Source organism: Hippocampus guttulatus, chromosome 4 (genome assembly GCF_054856545.1).
Source record: "Hippocampus guttulatus isolate MCC_2025c chromosome 4, RoL_Hgut_1.0, whole genome shotgun sequence".
NCBI classification, from domain to species: Eukaryota; Metazoa; Chordata; class Actinopteri; order Syngnathiformes; family Syngnathidae; genus Hippocampus; species Hippocampus guttulatus.
This window is the reverse complement of record NC_141264.1, coordinates 7,023,330-7,043,653: the sequence shown is the minus strand read 5'-3', so window position 1 is coordinate 7,043,653 and position 20,324 is coordinate 7,023,330. Positions and strand designations below refer to the sequence as shown.

The following is a 20,324-nucleotide window of genomic DNA, read 5'->3' as shown; positions in this document are numbered from 1 at the left end:
GTTGTCATAATGGCACATTCAGTCCAGAATGCAATACGTGCAATACATCTGGAATTAAATGATTCACTGTAAATTTGACCAATCAGATGCAACCTGAACTGTATATCGGCATCCAATCGGTATCTTGGGCCATCACTAATTGGATAAGAATGCATTTGAATTTTTCCACGTGAAAATAGTATTGTTTCATTCGATAATAAAGATGTCATTTGTTTACGTCCATGTCAAATATTGCAATAATATTGACATGCAACACCCCCATCACATATTGCATGTTTTTTTTCCCAATGCCGTGCAGCCCTATTTTAAATATATAATACATGGAATCTTTGAATATCATTTCAATATCTCAAGGCCGGGCTTTTTTGTAAATCAAAATATGGTCACTCTAAGATATTGTAAACATACGTCTCTACATCCATGAGGCACACACATCCACACATTGTGTAACAGATATAAATTGTTTTTGAATGTCCATCCGATATAGCACACCTGCCCAAACATGGCAAACCTCCAGCCAACTCAATTAGAAACACTGCATTGCCCGTCAGCCTTGTTTATGTAATTAGCTACAGCCAATTGAGCGTCCAACGACTCAGAAAAACAAGGAAGTTAAACACAACTATCGAAAGGGTAATATTCAGTCAAATAAGGTGTAAGAAAAGCCTTTGGTCATTTAACCTCTTACCGATAGACTGGAATATTGATGGACAATCGTCCTGATCCTCTCTTCAAACGGAAATAAATTGGCTTTCAGTGCCTGTGCTTGTAACGGAACATATACCTCAATTTATTTTCCAAAAATTGAATCATGAAATTTAATGTTGGTTGCTTTTGTTCTGGCATTAATTAAATTGAGGCACTGACAGTTGGAGTGCGACCTGGTTTACGATTCGTTCGTGAACACAAACACAACCACACAAAGTGTTCTCTGACCTGCAAGGAATGGCGAGCTTAAGTACTCCCATTAGCTTGTGCAACTGAATTAATGACAATGTATTAGCAAAGGGAGGACTGTGTCAAAATGCTGCTGAATAACTGTTAATGTTCCCGATGGGAGGTTTTAACAGTGAGACCAGGATCTGTAATGATCTAGCATTAGAACCTTTCAGTTCATTTATTTGTTCCTGGGGAGGACACATGTAGATGGAACATTGAAACTCCGCCAAGAATGATGCAGACTCAGATTCAAATGGGAAAGCTCTTGCTGTGAGGCAAAATGCACACGGCGCTGCCTTCCAGAAGTGACAAAATTACACACCATCTTCATTATGGTGCACTGTACGACATTGGCTCCTTTATGTACAGTATAGTATGCATAATATAGAATGCAGATTATACAGGGTGTCCCATAAAGCTCCATACATAGGAGAAGTAATATATTCCATACTTATGTGATTCAAACATTTATTTCTTTTTCTTGCAGATAAGCCAGAGAATGCATTTGAATAAAGAGCAACAAATTGAAATTATCCTGGTGGCTGGTTCGCCAAGCAGTCGTATGGTGTATGTCAAGAAACGCTTAGGATTGTTAATCCCCCATGTTAGATTTCGGTACATTCAAAATTCTTTATTATGTTCAACTTTCTGCATTCTGCACAGTGCGTTTATACCAGACACTCAGAACCAACACACAACAACTGATATGGCCTTGGGCCAAAGGTTCATCCATCCATCCATCCATCCATTATCTGATGTGCTTATCCTCACAAGGGTGGCGGGTGTGCTGGAGCCTATCCCAGCTGTCTTCGGGCATTCGGCGGGGGACACCTTGAACTTGTTGCCAGCCAATCGCAGGGCAGACGTATACAAACAACCATTTGCGCTCACAATCACACCTATGGTGCAATTGAGAGTGTTCCATTAACCTGCCATGCATATTTTGGAATGTAGGAGGAAACCCGAGTACCTGGAGAAAACCCACACAGACACGGGGAGAACATGCAAACTCCTTCCACCTGCCTGGGTGTTGACGGGAAGTACAATATGACAATACTTGATGATTCTGTGTAGCTATGTTCTAAATGTGCTTTTATGTTCAAGGTTGCTAAATTTAGAGCATCATTTCTTCATGAATATTGAAATACACGTTTGCGGTATTTGAAATTATGGGTGAGGACTGGAATATCTGGCATACTGTGCAACTTTGATCTTGACCAAGGGAGTGTTGATGGGAGGAGAGTCAAATCTGAGCTTGGCCTGTCAGGTGATGTTGTTATGAAGCTGGCCTCCACTCTTTCTGAGGGTCAAAACTACAGGATGTACTCAGACAACAATTTCACCAGTGTCCTGTTGATGGACAAGCTCCTTGATCATTGAATCCAGGATGCGGTAACAGCCCGAAAGGTACGCATATCCAACTGTAACCTTCAGGACGACATCAGAGGCCAACTACAATATCTAAGTGGTTGAAAAAAGTGTTTGCTCATTTGTTTCTCTGTCTGGGTCTGGAAAGGTTCAAGCGGTGTCTGTAAACTGGAGTTTGCTTGATGTTGCTGTAAAGATGGTCAAGGTGGGTTTTTGTTCCCCTCGCATGGGACACTGAACATGCTGGTAAAATGTGAGCAGGACGTACTTTAGGTTGCTTTTGTTAAAGTCACCTGCTATCACAAAAACACTCAGTTTGGGCCCTCTGTTCTTTGCTCATGGCAGTTCGGAAGTAGCCCAATGCTGCCATGGTGTTAGCCTTGAGATGTACTCACTACGGGACTTTACTAAAGATACACTGTCATTTCCTAAATTTGAAAGGAAACATCCTAACGTATCTACCTGACTGAATGACTTGTACCACAAAAGTTAAAGAAAGATGTTATAAAGGTGAAGAGGCGCTTAGGAGATCACATTTTTTTTCCAGGGAGCTTATGTCAAGATGTTGATTGGACAACGAGGATATCTGAGTTCTGCGATTGATTGCTCATCCTGAATTTGCGCCTTGAAAATTAGAATTTTGAGACACAAAACGGAGTGTGAATAGTCAAGCGAACTAAATCTGTGTGGAAAAGTTTTGATTTACATTTGTGAATGTGAACATGAAAAAGTATACAGGATTGAATTTTTGGTGAGCAATTCAAATTCAAATTGTACAAGTCAGATTCAGTTTTTAAAAGTAACGATTCAAATGAATCAATGCATATTCAGTTTATGTAAATCCAATTCAGTTTATCAACACATTTACATTTAAATTTAGTGATTCAAATTCAAAACCAGATGATTCAGATTCAGTTTCTGCTGGCACACATTTCAGCCCGTCGAGACTCGCCACTTGTGAATCGTTCACACGCTGGGAGTGTGAATAGTGCGGCGCTAGCTTGTACCATTCAGTTGATCCCGCTGCGCGCCTATTGCGATGGAAAAGCAGCGGAGGCCGTGCACCGTGGTGCCGGCCGGGCATAGTGGAGTGCTGGAGAGGTGTGGTGCGGGGCTATTTGGGGCAACTAGAAAAGCGGCAATAATGTGAGCTATACTGCCCTTTGCACAGTATATTTAGTATTGTTCCCTATGATTTGTTTACCGCATGCAATTGTAGTAAACTATATTTTCCATTGTTTTAATAATCAATGCGGCATGGCAAAGAGCAAGAAGTGAGCAACCCGTGTCGGCTCTCACACAGTCGTCAATGTGCGTGTTAATGTACAATATGCACGATAGCAGTGGTTGTGCAGAAGAGAAGCAGAAGAATGCTACTTGAGCGAGCATGTGTCGTCGGGAGGTAGTAAGTCTAGCGTTACCATGGCAACTGAGGCATACTCACAGCGAATTCTCATCTCTCATTTCATTTTGCTCTCCACATCTCCCACATGCTCCCCCATTTGGTCTTGTCCTCAAGCCTTCTTTCCCCATTTCACTTCGTTGGCCCATTTCTCGCCCCCTTCAAGCTCGACAACGTTCCCACTCTTCTTGGAAATGCCTCCCTCTCCTTCCTGCAGAGACACCCGATTTCTTTTCGCTCAACACCAATCTTCTTTCATGCATTGTTATTTTGACTTTCCCCTAATCGTTCTCATTTCTTTTTGCTGTCTCTCCTGCTTTCGCTTCTTGCTTTGGACTTAAACAGTCCCTCATCTATTCCAATTTAAACACACGCACGCACACACACGCACGCACGCACGCACGCACGCACGCACGCACGCACGCACGCACGCACACACACACACACACACACACACACACACACACACAGACACACACACACACACACACACTCTTTATTAGTTCAGGAACAACTTGCATATTGCTCGTTGGACTGCAGTATTATGAGGAAAGATGGAGTATGGTTGATTGTGTCCAGACCGACTGCGACAGTAGAACTAAATAACGTTACAATAGGAACCGCAGTTCACAAACAGCAGCGTGCTAATTTGGTGTCAGTTTGATTGACAACTAGTCGAATAGAGGAAATGTTGCTGAAGTCAAGGCAGCAATGCAACAGTTCGAAGCATCAACACACAGTATTTGTAATTAAAATTAAGGGCTTCAAAATCTTGTTGACGATAGACTGATTTTATTACATTGTTTTGTTTTTTTTAACTTAAGGATAATTATGTCTTAATAATTGTGTTATTGTTCAGGAAACCTGGATAACCATACTTTAGAGGTCTATAATAGAAATGCAGCATCATGGAGAAATCATGTCTTAGTACTAGCAATGCTGAAAGGCTGTGGACGGCAGTTACTTAGTTGCACTGAAATTTTTGACCACATCTCATTGACAGAGCTCCCAGAAATCTACTTACTGAAAACAATTTATTTTAATTTTCCTAATTTTAAAATTCTGTCAAGAACATGACAGCCGACTGCGCATGAGTGCTTTACTGTGTGCCATGGCCGTTTGTTTACCATGACGACGGTGGTGACAATGCAGTGTTAGAGCGTTTGCTATCCATGATACGTCGATCCATTTTCTGAACTACTTATGCTCACTCGTCTGTGCATTATTGGCTGCTCCCTGGACACTCTGGAGGAGGTGGGCAACAGGAGGATGCTAGCTAAGCGAACAGCTATGATGGAAAGACCCTCCAACCCCCTCCAGGCCACCCTGACAACACTGGGCAGCTCCTTCAGCCAGACACTGATACACCCTCGCTGCAAGAAGGAGAGGTACAGCCGCTCGTTTCTGCCGACTGCTGTCAGGCTATTGAATGGACGGTCCTCAAAACCTGGACCCCACTTACCCATTTTTAATATGCTTATATTTACATTTTATATTTTATATTCAAATTTATTTATCTACTTTTTGTTCTTCTACTTTCTCCCTTTCATAATTTTGCTGCTGTAAATTGGGAATTTCTCCATTGTAAGACAAATAAAGGTTTTCTTATCTTATTATAAAATATCCATGAAACTTCACTTTGTGCTGCGGTTAGCCGTACGTAGAGTTACATCGAGGTGTCAGAAACGTGAACGTGTAGCCAAGTTTCCGTAATTAATAAAATTCAACAGTCCCAAATAAAGCGATTTGCCATTAGTTGTAGTTCCAATTAACCAATTTTGTGTGTTATGGATCTGAGGTCGAGATAGACAGGCTCAGTAGTGGAGGTCAGAGTGTCAAGCTATATTAGCCATTAGGCTCGGCAGTCCCGCCTTTGTTTACATTTCCTCCGCCGGAGGTCGTGTGCCTCACCTGGAATTTTATAAGTGCGGTGAAAAGTCACGAGTACAATTTTGTACTGTAATCTCATGTCGCATAAATCCATACGATTATCGAATCCAGAAGCGAAGGTAGAAAGTAGAGTTAAAAAGAAAAAGGCACAGCTCATCGTCACTCTCCAGTTCACCATTGAGCTCTGCAGTGTAATTAGCTATTGGATATTGAACAATAATTTTCGACTAAATGGATTATAAATGAACAGAAAATGTAAAGGCTTGGGCTGGACTAGGAGTTACTACTGCACTTGTGCGGGCTGTTGCCACAATCCCAAGTAATTTGTGGGAGCCAATTAATGTACAAAGCACACAATAACCTGCTCTGCCAAAGCATTCTGAAGTTTTTCAAAATTCGAGAAAGCTGCTATGATTTAAGAGGTACCAATTTATACAAAAAATTCAAAACAAGAACAAACATCAAGCAAAGAAGTGTATCTGTCAAAGGTGTTAATCTGTGGAATAATTTCGAAACGGACCTGAAAATGAGTAAATCGCTTGCTGAGTTCAAAAACAAATTCAAATAAATAGTACAAACAACCTACATCAATCAGAGTTAAGGTGATAACTTCTAAACATGAATTAAATATAATAATACATCTGAATTAAGTTGATAAATAGAGAAAGGTACTGCAATATCCATTGTGAATACAAGAGAAAATTGACACAAGAGTGCCAGGGTTTGTATGTATAAAATCCCGATACAAACCAAAAGTTGTAAAAATATCACGGTTAAGGGTAAAAGCATGAGCCTTTATGGAGACATCTTCCTTCTTTCTTTCTTTTCTGATTGATATAAAAATGATCTATTTATATATAGACACATAACACGGGGTAGGACTAGATAATTCTTTTGACTTCTTCCTACTCCCTTGAACATAATAATTTTATTGTATGATGACTGATTTCTCTTTCCTTTTTACTATTTTACTTACCTTACTTTCTGTCAATTTATTCCTGTATATATTTTTATGTTCAATCAACAAACAAACGAAAACGAAAGCTAAAACACACTCATTTGTGGGCTGTGTGTACATCCATACATGAATGGAAATGCAAGCACAAAGGGAATCCTCGTGCCATCAACATCCACAGATTCTAATTTACGAATCTACATACACCTAATGTCCAGACTAATATGGCAGGAGGTACAATTACATATTAAGTAGAAAACAAATGTACCCAGAATTGTGATTTCTTTGTCTAAGCACCAAGTCAACGACAAAACACACTTGGACTGAGTGAGAAATTTCAGTTTTGCTCATTGTTTTGAGAGAAATGACCTTTCTGGATGTCCTGCGGCAACATATTTGTTGGTATGATTGGACTATCCAAGTAACGCATAAGATGATAGGAAAAAGTGGATAGAGTTCTTGTGTGGCCTTTACGCGTTGCGGGTGTGGCATGCACACAAAAAGGACACAAGATAGCGATTTATTCTTTTTGTTCCCACCTCTATGTTGCTCTCAGACACACCTTTCTTCCCATTCACACGTCAGTGGTTTCCTGACCAGAACGTATTGTCATGGCTGCACTGTACAGTACTTTCAATGCTCTTGCTAAAACAGGCAATCATTTTGTGACTTTCACTTTGCTCATTGCCTAAGTTAAACTATATATCGTGACTCATCCGTCTTGCTCAATCCAAGTGCCCTCTCTCTTTCTCTTTGCTTCGTTTGTCTGCGGTGCCAGGAATATTGACCTTCTGATTCACGTTCATTGAGCGAATGTCGTCGAAAAATAATGCATGCTGACTCAGAGACATCTAAGGGCTAATTGGAAGAAGTGTGTGTGTGCGTGTGTGTGTGCCCGTGTGTGTTTTTCTGTTTTCCTCCCAGGAAAAATGTTTGCATTTATTACATGTGACTGTACTTCCTTAGATTTGCCTCAAGGTGCCTTTGCATTTGGGAATGTACTGCCAAATACCGATACTGTATACAGAACGGGGCCCCCAACGACCACTTGAGTAGGCCTGTCGTAAATATAGCTTTCCAGTGATGGGACATTGTAATTCCTAAGCAATGTTTTCACAACTGCAAAACTACTGACATGTATGCATTTGAATTTCACACCAGATAATTAATGCTCAGCCTTTCTGTTCAATGAAGTGTCCACACACTGCTGTGTGAATCTGAGAAATATTTGCTGTACACGAGTCTAGTTTACAGATTCAGCTTTGGTATGAACGTAGTGAGTTAATGTAAGACATGACACTATCTGATAAAAGCCTTGCTGTGTGGTGAGTGACCGGCGCTTTTTCTACCCATATTCATCTGTCCAATTTTTAAGACTGCATATCATGTTTGGGTTTGTGGGAAATGGGAGCCCACCCTGTCTGAACTCAGGCATGAGGTGCCCCGAACTTGTTGTCGGTCAATCACAGCGTACATGTCGAAATGAACAACAATTCACTTCAACTCAAGTCAACTGTATTTATAGAGCACTTTAAAACAACATGGTTGTATACAAAATGCTGTACATGGAGCAAACATCAAATATACAACAATAAAACAAATTAATAACGAAGAGAGTAGAAAGCACAAAAACAGTAAAACAAAGATCAAATCTGTGTCACGCTGAGTCAAAAGCCAAAGAATACAAATGAGTTTTGAGACGGGTTTTAAAGATGGGCACCAAGCGGGGTTGCCGAATGTTCCGTGTGAGGTCATTCCAAAGAGAGGGACCAGCAACGGAAAAGGCTCGATGCCCCCTGAGTCTCTGCTTAGTTCTTGGTACCTCTAATCATGTCTGGTTCACGGACCTGAGGCACCGGGCAGGTGTGTAAGGGCAGATGAGCTCAGAGAGGTAAGGTGGCGCGAGGTCATTTAAAGATTTGAAGACAAATAATAGGAATTTGAAAAGAACTCTAAAATGTACTGTATAGGGATCCAGTGAAGGGATGTTATGTGCTCCCTCTTACGAGTACCAGTCAAGAGGCGAGCAGCAGCATTCTGGACCAACTGGAGACGCTTATTGGAGGATTGGTTGAATCCAAAGTAAAGTGCATTACAGTAATCCAGCCGGGATGTGACAAAGGCATGAATTACTTTTTCAAAGTGCTCATGAGAAAGGAGAAGTTTTACTTTAGCCACTTGCCGAAGATGAAAGAAGCTGGATTTAACAAAGGCACCAATTTGCTGGTCCACTTTAAGACCCAAGTTTGAGACTGTTGACTTACGATAAGGAGCCAGGGGGCCCAAGTCAACAGGATGGGATGTACAAGGGCCACTGGGACCAAACACTATCACTTCTGTCTTCTTTTCATTGAAATTCAAGAAATTTAGTGCCATCCATCACATCATCACTGAGTGACAACTAAACACACAGTGCCAAGATTGAAGGCTACTCAGTAAATGATCATCGTGTTTCATAAGAGCATTAGTTTATGGGACTGGTCTGAATGTCATGATCTTCTATTGTCATCTTTTAATTTTTGAAACTCTTTTGGTGCGGTCAATAAAAATGCAGTAACAGGCATCTAACTCAGGCATTTATTACAGAGGAGACACTTTTATCTGGACAAAAGCTTGTGTATGGGTGGAGCAGTTGACAGGTTCCGTCACATTCACAGTTCCAGGTTACCTGTGTGCAAGTGCGAAAGATTAAAAAATAAAAACTGTGTCAGTAATTTTTTCCTGAAGAAAATAGGCATTTATTTGAGGGGAGGTGTTTATTTGTTTAAGAGAATAATTTACTTGGGTATTAATTGAAATATTTGGGGGAATAGGGTTGTACTATTTTTCTTGTTTCTGAAACAGAAGGCTTCTATCAGAAAGTCAATTGGTGACTTCATTTTTTTTTTCCGCAAAAGATTTAAACAAAACAAAGAGCAATTAGAGGCTGCAATTCTGCAAGACGGGAAATGAGTGTTGGAGTAGGTGGGTACTCTGCGCAGAGAAGTCTTGAGTGCAGTTAATTATGTGTTTCATTGTGACAAATATAGGGCTGCAAAAACACTGTGTGGGAAGAGCAGAAAGAAAAAGGTCATCGTTATGATGTTAAAAACACCCGGGAGACTGGAAAAATAATGCCTATTTTTAAGAAAGAGAAACCACTCCTGGCTCTGTGACATAATCACTTTCTCCTTCCATCTATTCTATTACCTCCTTTCTGTTACACCATAATTCACTTCGCTCCCCGCCTGAGCCAAGTTGCTTTGCCGTTTAGAATATTCTGCCGGCTTATCTTCTTGCTTCTTCTCTTCTCTTTGAGGCGCCTCCAGAGGATCAGAAGACCGAGCCCATAAGGCAAATGGGCTTGGTCGACCGCACTTCAAATGACACACATCATTAATAGTCTCATGTTCATCGCTCACGATGGCCCCCGACAGGCAAAACGCATCGACGGTAATCCATATTCTTACTGGTTTCAAAGTGTTTCTCATACACATTATGGTATTACCGGTATTATCATCTCCTTCATGGTGGTACTGGCCGCCTCAGTAACTTCCACCCAGCAATCACAGGGCTGCTTAGATATGTGTCCCGTCTTGTGGCTTCTACTTCATGCTCAGTCTCTCCAGTTAATGGGATTTCTCTTCCATTTTTTTGGTATTTTTGAAGAAGCCGAATTTGTGAAAAGCATTCCAGCAGAATAATTTCTCTTGTAGCCTTCCTTCTTTTCACCCAATATATATTATATTTATAACTCTATATAATTTATGTATATTTCTATACCTATATAAATATATATAAATATCTAATATACTTTATACACATCTCTCTCTCTCTCTCTCTCTCTCTCTCTCTCTCTCTCTCTCTCTCTCTCTCTCTCTCTCTCTATATATATATATATATATATATATATATATATATATATATATACAGTATACAGTATAATATAAAAATTATATTCCTCGTCTCACCCCCCCTCGGGTGGTGTCCGTCCCTCATTCAGCTCGGGTCCTCTACCAGAGGCCAGGAAGCTTGAGGGTTCTGCGCAGTATCCTTGCTGTTCCCAGCACTGCACATTTCTGGACTGAGATGTCCGATGTTGTTCCCGGGATCTGTTGCAACCACTCATCTAGTTTGGGGGTCACTGCCCCGAGTGCTCCGACCACCACAGGCACGACTGTCTACTTTACCTTCCAGGCTCTCTCCAGCTCCTCTCTGAGCCCTTGGTATTTCTCGAGTTTCTCGTGTTCCTTCTTTCTGATGTTTCCATCACTTGGGACCGCTACATCCACTACAACGGCTTTCCTCTGCCCTTTATCTATGATCACGATATCTGGTTGGTTCGCCATTACCATCTTGTCAGTCTGGATCTGGAAGTCCCACAGGATCTTCGCTCTGTCATTCTCCACCACCTTCGGAGGTGTTTCCCATTTTGACCTTGGGGTTTCCAGTCCATACTCCGCACAGATGTTTCGGTAGACTATGCCAGCCACCTGGTTATGGCGTTCCATGTAGGCTTTCCCTGCCAGCATCTTACACCCTGCAGTTATGTGTTGGATCGTCTCAGGTGCCTCATTGCACAACCTACACCTTGGGTCTTGTCTGGTGTGGTATATCTGGGCCTCAACGGCTCTGGTGCTCAGGGCCTGCTCCTGAGCAGCCAGGATGAGTGCCTCTGTGCTGTCCTTCAGGCCAGCCCTCTCTAGCCACTGATAGGACTTCTTGAGATCGGCCACTTCAGTTATGGTCCGGTGGTACATCCCGTGTAGGGGCTTGTCCTCCCATGATGGTCCCTCTTCCAGCGCCTCATCTTCTGTTCCCCATTGTCTGAGGCATTCTCTGAGTACGTCATCCGTTGGAGCCTTCTCCTTGATGTATTCATGGAGCTTGGATGTTTCATCCTGGACAGTGGCTCTCACACTCACTAGTCCCCGGCCTCCTTCCTTTTCGGCTTGCGTAAAGTCTCAGGGTGCTGGATTTGGGATGGAACCCTCCGTGCATGGTTAACGTCCGTGGTCTGAATCTCTTCCTTTGGCCACCTTATTATTCCTGCAGGGTATCTGATCACTGGCAGGGCATAGCTGTTTATTGCCCGGGTCTTATTCTTGCCATTGAGCTGGCTTCTTAGGACTTGCCTCACTCGCTGGAGGTATTTGGCCGTAGCCGCTTTCCTTGTTGCCAGTTCGAGGTTGCCATTGGCTTGTGGTATACCGAGGTACTTGTAGCTGTCCTCAATGTCTGCTATTATTCCTTCAGGGAGTGAGACCCCTTCAGTGCGGACAACCTTTCCTCTCTTAGTCAGCATCCGACTACATTTCTCAAGCCCGAATGACATCCCGATGTCGCTGCTGTAGATCCTGGTTGTGTGGATCAGGGAGTCTATGTCCCTTTCGCTCTTAGCATACAGCTTTATGTCATCCATGGAGGTGAGGAGGTGACTGATTGTAGCTCCCTTTCTGAGGCGCTATCCATAGCCTGTCTTGAGAGTGCATCACCTTGGTATATGCCACATTTGATGGACACTTGGGTAAGTGGCTTGCCATTGGCTTCAAGTGTGGTTTTCCACATCCTCATCGAGTTCGCAACGAAGGCTCTAAGGGTCCTGTTCACCTTATACAACTCCAAGCATTCAGTGATCCATGTATGTGGCATCGAGTCATAGGCTTTCTTGTAATCAATCCAGGCTGTGCACAGGTTGGTACGTCGGGACCTGCAGTCTTGTGTGACTGTTCTGTCAACCAGGAGCTGATGTTTGGCTCCTCTGGTATCTCTACCAATGCCCTTCTGTGCTTCGCTCATGTATTGATCCATGTATTGATTGGTCCACTTATCTTAGCCACAATGATGCCTGACATGAGCTTCCATGTTGTGGGGAGACAGGTTATTGGCCGATAGTTGGATGGGACTGCACCCTTTGAGGGATCCTTCATGATCAGGATCGTTCGCCCTTCGGTTAGCCATCCTGGGTGAGTCCCATCCCTCAGCAGCTGGTTCATTTGTGCTGCTAGGCGCTCATGGAGTGCTGTGGGTTTCTTTAGCCAGTAGGTGTGGACCATGTCCGGGCCTGGTGCTGTCCAGTTCTTCATATCTGAGACTCTTTCCTGTATGTCTGCCACTGTTATGGTAACTGGGTTCTTTTCAGGGAGGTTGCTGTGCTCCTCTCTCAGGGTCACCAGCCATTGTGCACTGCTGTTATGTGCAACCTCCTTCTCCCATATGCCTTTCCAGTACCTTTCAGTTTCCAGTCTTGGTGGGTCAGCTCTGTTGTTAGGACCCTGCCACTGAGCGTACACTTTCGCAGGTTGTGTTGCGAACAGCCTGTTTATTCGTCTGGCCTCATTCTCTTCCGTGTACCGCTTTAGGCGGCTGGACAAGGCTTGGAGCCTTTGTTTGGCAGTTTCGAGTGCTTCAGGTATGGTCATCTGGATGTACCTCTCGGGTATCGGCCTTTTCATCACACCTCTCTGGGCCTCAGTCAATTGACTCACATCTTTTCGAGCCGCCTTGATCTTAGCCTCCAACCGTCTTTTCCCTGGTGGGTAACGTATCTCATGGCTTCCATGGTTGCTCTTATAGCCAAGCATCTCCAGGATCACTGATGCTGAAGCGTATATCAGCTCATTGGTTTCCGTGATCGTTACGGTAGGGATCGCCCTCAGTGCTGCATTCACACTTTCCATGAGACTTTCAGGTGGTACTTCACCTTCGTTGTAATCGGTTTCTAGGTTGCCCAGCTTTCATTCTCGCCATGATCTTAGCTTTCAGGTCAGTTGCTGCCTCGCTCAGCATTTCATTCATTGGGGCTGGCCTCCCAATCTCATCATCTGCATTCATTGGGGCTTGCCTCCCAATCTCTGGTATGACCTCCTCCTCTGATCTGGCAGCCTGGGGCCCTTCACCATGGAACCTGCGTTGTACCTCATCAATCTCAAGTTGTGACAGCAGTTGCCGTTTGTGGATGTTGGAACACTGAGCTACTAGTTGTTTCGTGGTCAACCGTGACTGTGGGTTTCGAAATAACCATTTAGCCCACATTCTCTGCATGTAACCCCTCTGACTAGGGTTGCTTGAGTAGTAGCATTCCAACAGAGCCATGTTATCGCATCTCGCCCATCTCCGCTTTGTTCCAGTCGCCCATTTTTCATCAAGGTGCTCTGGTTCCCCAGCACCTGACGCAGACCTTGTTTGGCCGGGCGACGTCTGAGCCGGCATGTCATTCATTTTACTGTCTCTCATCATTGTATGAGGTAGGCATTAGCGTGAAGGATCTTGCCCAAGGACCCACACTGGATGGTGTTATGTGCTCATTTTTTGCATATATATATATATATAATACATACACACACTTATTTTTTAATTCTACACACAACACCATATAGTGAAAATAAAGTTCCATTGAAATACTAGAAGCTAATCTATGGAAAACAAACAAAAAATAATAAGAAGAAATCACATGGAGATAATTATCCACAGCCTTCCCACAGCCTTCCCAAAGCCTTCCCTCAGCACTTTGTTGATGCACCGAGGATTTGTATGACGGCACATCCTATCTTTGGGTAATTTGACTAGCTCTGTGCAGCATCTCTCAAGCTCCCTCAGGTGGGACGGGAAGCGTCAATGCACAGCCATTTTCAGATCTCTCTACAAACATTCAATTGGACTCAATTATGGGCTTTTGGCTGCGCCACAAAAGAACATTCAGAGAGTTGTCCTAGCTCTATTCAATGCTAGATCGCTAGTTAACAAATCACTGTTGTTTAAAGATGTCATGATGAATGATCTTGACTTATTTATCCTCAGGAAAACATGCCATTCTACACATTAATCATTTTTCTTCGATTTTTAAGTATTAAAAATGGAGAGAATCCAGAATTGAAATCCGGACATAAATTTCGATTAATCGTCCAGCACTTATGCTAACCTAAAACACCTTGGTGATGCACGACCAGCATAATTATTTTGAAATGAAAGTGCAGCAAAGTCGAGTGCAAGTGGAGAACTAAACTCCAAGTTGAATTTGACCTGTACAGACAAAGTCCTTGTAACTTCAACAAGATTTAGTCAAAGTTAGACAACAACATGACTGAAATCATTCGTAAGAACTTCAACAATACGTACTGTACATTCTACTTCCTGCGGTGGACAAACTCACAAATCCCTCAAATCAAATAGCATCAGAACTCCTTTCAACAGATAAACACAACCAAATCAATCATATGCAGCAAATATGTCATCACAGTCTGAGTTCTGTTTAAAAGAAAAAAAACTCAGTAAAGTAGAAAGTACTGGATTATTGTTATTATGTATATTAAATATATAAGAAGACAAGATTAACCCATGAACGACATAAGCAAAAATACCGCCAACTGAAGACGATGAAAGACCAAGAGAACTTTTTTAACTCCTGAGGGAGTCGGCAGCAGGAGCATTGAAACTAGTTGAGGCAAATAAAAATATAATAATAAATAATAATATTAATAAAAATAATAATAATTGTCTTTAACAAAAAAAATAAAAAATACTGAAAACCCCCCGACTCAACTACACTAAATAAGTCTTTGTATTTTGTTAGATCAAAATCATGGCAGGTTAGTTTTTGTGTGAGTGTCTGGATGTGAGTTTTGGTCCTGTATAGTTGCACGCCAGGATGTGGGTAGTCAGAAGCTGGTAGCTCAAATTTTGGAATGTTATACAAAAACAGGCAACGGCTCAACTCAAGTCAGAGAACCGCTTAATGAGTTTCCTTGTATGGTAATATGAAGGGCAACTCTATGAGTAGCATCTTACATTAGGAGGAAACGACTTCCTGAATTGCATTTCATAACCACATGTGCATGTGACTTTTTTTGAAGCAGTCAACTGAAAGAGATAGCACCTTTCTACAGGCATGAACGTACCGGTGTGAAAAGGGGTGAAATTAGGGCCAAATGGTTGGCACCTACAGTATGCTCATAACCTTGCTATTCATAAAAAAATAAATAAAAAAGGCTCACACACTGACCCGTAACTTTTCAAATGAATACTGTAAATAATTTGTTATTTCCTCAGTGGGTGTTCGATATTAAAAAATGTGTGTGACTTGACTTGTTCTTCTACAGAACATCAATAAATGATTCACATGCAAACAACAGCAAAAAAAAAAGCTTTATCCCGGGAAATCATTAAAAAGCTTCGCTCTCTTAAAAAGCCATAAAATAGGAAATATAAATATAAATATATATATATATATATATATATATATATATATATATATATATATGTATTAGAGCTGTCAAATGATTAAATTATTTAATCTAATTAAAAATGCAATTGTCATAATTAACACAAATTGACAAAAAATTAATCGTGATTACTCACATATTTTTTATCGTTTCTGAATTTCCTTTTATATTTTTTTGTCCTATTTTTCCCCATTTTAATGCTCTCATCAACATGGAATCATGAATCAGTTTTCTATGTGCAAAAGGCAAATTTTTCACTTGGAGCAGTTATTCACACAATCTCTCACACAATATTACTGTCCATCAACAACAGTGAAAAAAATATTTTGTCACACAAACAGCTGCTTTAACAGCTCTTTTTATGGAATCAAAACAGAGCAATATAACATAATAAAGTGCACATCTAAGGTAAACTAGTACTCAGGATTTAAGCCATGGTTGCATACTTCGTTTTTCTCAAGTTTGCTTTGAACACAGCAGTCAGGCTATGTTGATTCTGTTGGTCCTTCTTGCGCGGAAGTCTCTCCACGGTTTTGTGTAGACATAATTTCGGATGACTACACTTGGTTCGATGACAACACTGGAGACGTTTTATTTTCAGTATGGTCGCTACGACTGCACCGCTTAACTCTCGACGTGCCTCGGCGCACCGTCAGTCAGACGAACACAGAGAAGCTCCACCCGCTTTATTTATATGGACACGGAACACTGTAGCCTTCCACACAAAATAGTTCCAAACAAGTAACAATCGCGAACTGAACAGAATGCCTGTTCTTTATTCATCAAAGGCTCATCAACCTTGTCTCTTATTTCTCTCCCAAAACAGTGTCTTCTCCCGCTTGGCGTACCTTAGCCTTCTCCGCTACGTACAATTTCTGTACACAGCTTGTAATGGAGGCTCTCGCTGGCAATCCGTGGTGGAGTCGTTCGAAGCAATGCGAATGATTTCAGCTTGAGTCGAGCTGTGGACAATGTTGACAGGCTTGCATGCAGTAGCCATACATTTAGCTCTGGCTTCAGCAAATTTGTTCTTCGCCGTGTCATATATTTTCTTCGCTTTGAAATGATCCATAGCTGTCTGTCTTAGACAAGGGGGCGGAGTACTCACATCAGCTGTGTGCTTGGCCGTTAAGTGGTATTTCAGACTAGACGTGCTATGATGATTGCTTAGTTTACAACTGCAAAACATACAGGTAACTTTGGTCTTGTCAGTGGAACCATCTGGCAACTTTTTAAAAGTAAACTTTCCATTCATAAACTCTTTAAGTATCCGTTTTCGGTGTCTCGCGCTGCCGTGGCTGGCAAAACAAACGTGCGTGGACCTATGCAGCGCGCTTGTTGTTTTCTTTCTGGTTTATTTATATATATATATATATATATATATATATTCATATGGAGAGACAGACAGAGAGAGAGAGAGAGAGAGAGAGAGAGAGAGATCGAATGCGGCTGCAGCTTTCTTACATGGAGATTGCATGTTCTCCCCGTGCCTGCCTGGGTTTTCTCTGTGTAATCCGGTTTCCTCCCACATTCCAAAAAACACGTGTGGTGGCTTAATGGAACACTGTAAATTGTCCCTAGGTGTGAGTATGAGCACGGATGGTTGTCATGTGATTGGCTGGCGACCACTTCAGGGTGTTCCCCCTCGTATTGCCCGAAGACAGCTGGGATAGGCTCCAGCACACCCCGCAACTCTTGAGAGGATAAGCAGATCAGAAAATGGATAGATGTCTCTCTCCCTCTCTCTGAATGTGTGTGTGTGTGTGTATGTGTGTGTGTGTGTGTGTGTGTATATATATATATATATATATATATATATATATATTTATATCAACATTGGTGCTAAATGATATTACCGAGTCATGAAGGCCAATGATTCTGAGATACTAAAGACGCCAGTTGCGCCTCCATACTGGCTGATGCGACTCCTGAGGCTGTGCATTAAATTCAATACTCTTATTTGTTTTGCGCCGACTTACTGCACTGGTGGTGCCATCTGTGTCTGTTAGCCTCTGGTGCAGATCAAACCAGACTGTCTGGAAGGGGAAGCACAAACACAACAGCACTAGGTCAGTTAGTAAAACTGGACAGAAACTAAGAAAGAGCTTGGAACATACTGTACATGGCCACTTAGAGTAGTGAATGGTAAACACAGAAGAGAGGAGGAGGTAGAGGTGTGTTTGTTTTTTTTTTTGTTAATATTCAACTGTGGCTATATATCCTGAAGGAGATGGATGGTGTATGCCAATAAAAATCACACCGTAAAAGACAATAAGCTTTGAAAATTGTCTCCACTTTGCAGTGAACAGCAATTACCACTCCAGGGGGAAACTTCATCCAACATTGAATGTGTCTCTTGGATTTCAGACCCTTTCTCCCACAACAACACTTGAGGTCACTGTAGTTGGCCATGAGCAAAATTCTGAACTCAAACTTAATTCACACGTTGTGTCGTATTGTGTGAATGATTTCTTCCTTCATGAATGGGTGTAAACGTGTTCTATAAGATGTTGTAGCTGTTCACCAAACGCTGCCGTTGCTCCAGTGTATTGTACGAATTCTCATTATTTACCACGTTTCAACTTATTGCCGCTCAGTGTTACAAAGGGAAAGACTCTACTCTACTCTTAGTATGATGAGGCGTGTCGCAGATTACAACCATGATAATAAACTATAACTGTAAAATGCAAACCTTTCTGACAGTATCAAAATGTATTATGGTCATATACCGTAGTTCTGGAATATCCATGTGCATGCACGTTCTACCAAAGGAAGTATCCAGTGGCTTTACAGTGGCGTGCATGAGGATAACGTCGCTCTTATATCTCCACTGGAGTACCATGATTACCATCCACTCAGACAATTTGGAAGTCACGTAAACTTAGTATCGTCAGTCACATGAAGCGATGAAGGCGCCTTCCAATTGAGTGACTGTTAAATGTGATTGGTCCAGTGAATAAATTATGGCAGCACTGCTCACTTAAGTGCCAACAGCAGGGGATGCCGCTGAGGTTCGGCTAAGTGGGTAGGTGTGCGTCTCTCGCACACACATGCAGAGCTGATAATTGACTACGAGAAGGTGATATCACACTCGGATCAAAGTTGGACTCGAATTGAAGACACTACGTGTCAACTTTTGTGTAGTGCATCGCTTCCTTTTCATTTAACTCATCTCATATTACAAACTCCACATCGGTTCCTTGCTTCCTGATGGAGCTGAAGCAACGAAGGTGAAGTTAGAACTTTTTTTTCCGACACACAGAATGTTCAAACCCAGTGGGAGATATCTGCTGTACTGCGGCAACAAGGGGGCTCTTGAGGCCTAATTACCTGTAAATTTACCGCACACGTGCCTGAGGTTAAGACTATTCAAATATGATGTATAGCATGTAAGGGGCACGGTGAATATTTGCAGTCATTTTCCCGAGGATGTTAAATTAAACTGAGCAAGTAAGCTTTGGTAATAACACAGTGAAATGGATACATTTACTGGCATTGGATATCAATGACTAACAACTGCCCGCAATGTGACCCGATACTAACCATTAGAATACAGATTTGATTAGCTATTGAGTTGGCATCACAAGATACAGAGTACATAGCTTGTACACTTAAATGCTTTCTCTTGCAGGTGAAAGGTATTATAGCTCAAAAGAGAAAGGGATTGAGTTCGAACAAAGTCATTTCAGTGAAATAAAGGCAACAGTTGTGTCTGAGGCACCACACATCATGTTCTGCAACCAATGTACATATTTTGTAAACATTTCATCATTTACCTCTTGTCTACCTTGAGATGATATTCCTTTTGCAATCGTAATACGGCAATCCAAGGAGGTAATACCAGGTCAAACCAATATAAAGGAATATTTAAACTCCTAGGAAAAGCTGCATTTTTGTTTGCCATGACAAGAGCAGATATAATGTGAGGCCCTCTGAAAATTGTAATCCAACTCAAAATGTCAATTTAATTTATTTTCTAGTCTACACACATTCATTGAAGCACCCCTCCTTCCTCCTCCGCATTCCCCGTCTTCTTTGGAATGACCAATTTAGAAGCCCTTAGAATTTTGTTTGAGATGCTACAAAGACAATCCATCAACCTTGCAAGACCTCTTAAGTGAAAAACTATCAGAAGATACAATGCCCTCTTTTACAAAGGTTGATTTGAAGTACAGCAATTGTTTTCTTCCAATTAAGAGATGATTTATAAATGGGCTATAAATGTTTGTCCTGCAATGTAATCATCTATACATCCATTTTCTACAGAGTCTGCTCATCCTGTTGAGGGTCACAGGGAGCTCAAGAATATGCCAGCTGATTTAGAGCCAAAGGCAAACTACACTCTGGATCAGTCGTCAAGTAAATCCCACGGCATTTATACAGTGTCCGAAATTATTAGGCATAAACCATTTTTTCTTCCTTTTTTGTAAATACTGTCATCGACACAATTAACACTGCATGATCCTTTTAAAATAATCGACCATTATCCGACAATAGATCACAAAATAAGACATGATTTTTTTTAAAATCAAAACTAGCGATGAAAACTGTAGTCATTTTTTTTTTAATT

General features: G+C 41.7%; 1 protein-coding gene across 1 annotated transcript in view; it reads right to left on the bottom strand.

The window, feature by feature from the left end:
• necab2 (N-terminal EF-hand calcium binding protein 2) overlaps window positions 1-20,324 on the bottom strand; it is a 125,138-nt gene that overhangs the window by 16,941 nt on the left and 87,873 nt on the right. The window contains exon 9 of the mRNA XM_086109514.1: window positions 17,734-17,790. Within this exon, the coding sequence (XP_085965640.1) occupies window positions 17,734-17,790 (57 nt within the window). The remainder of the gene's footprint in view (window positions 1-17,733; window positions 17,791-20,324) is intronic.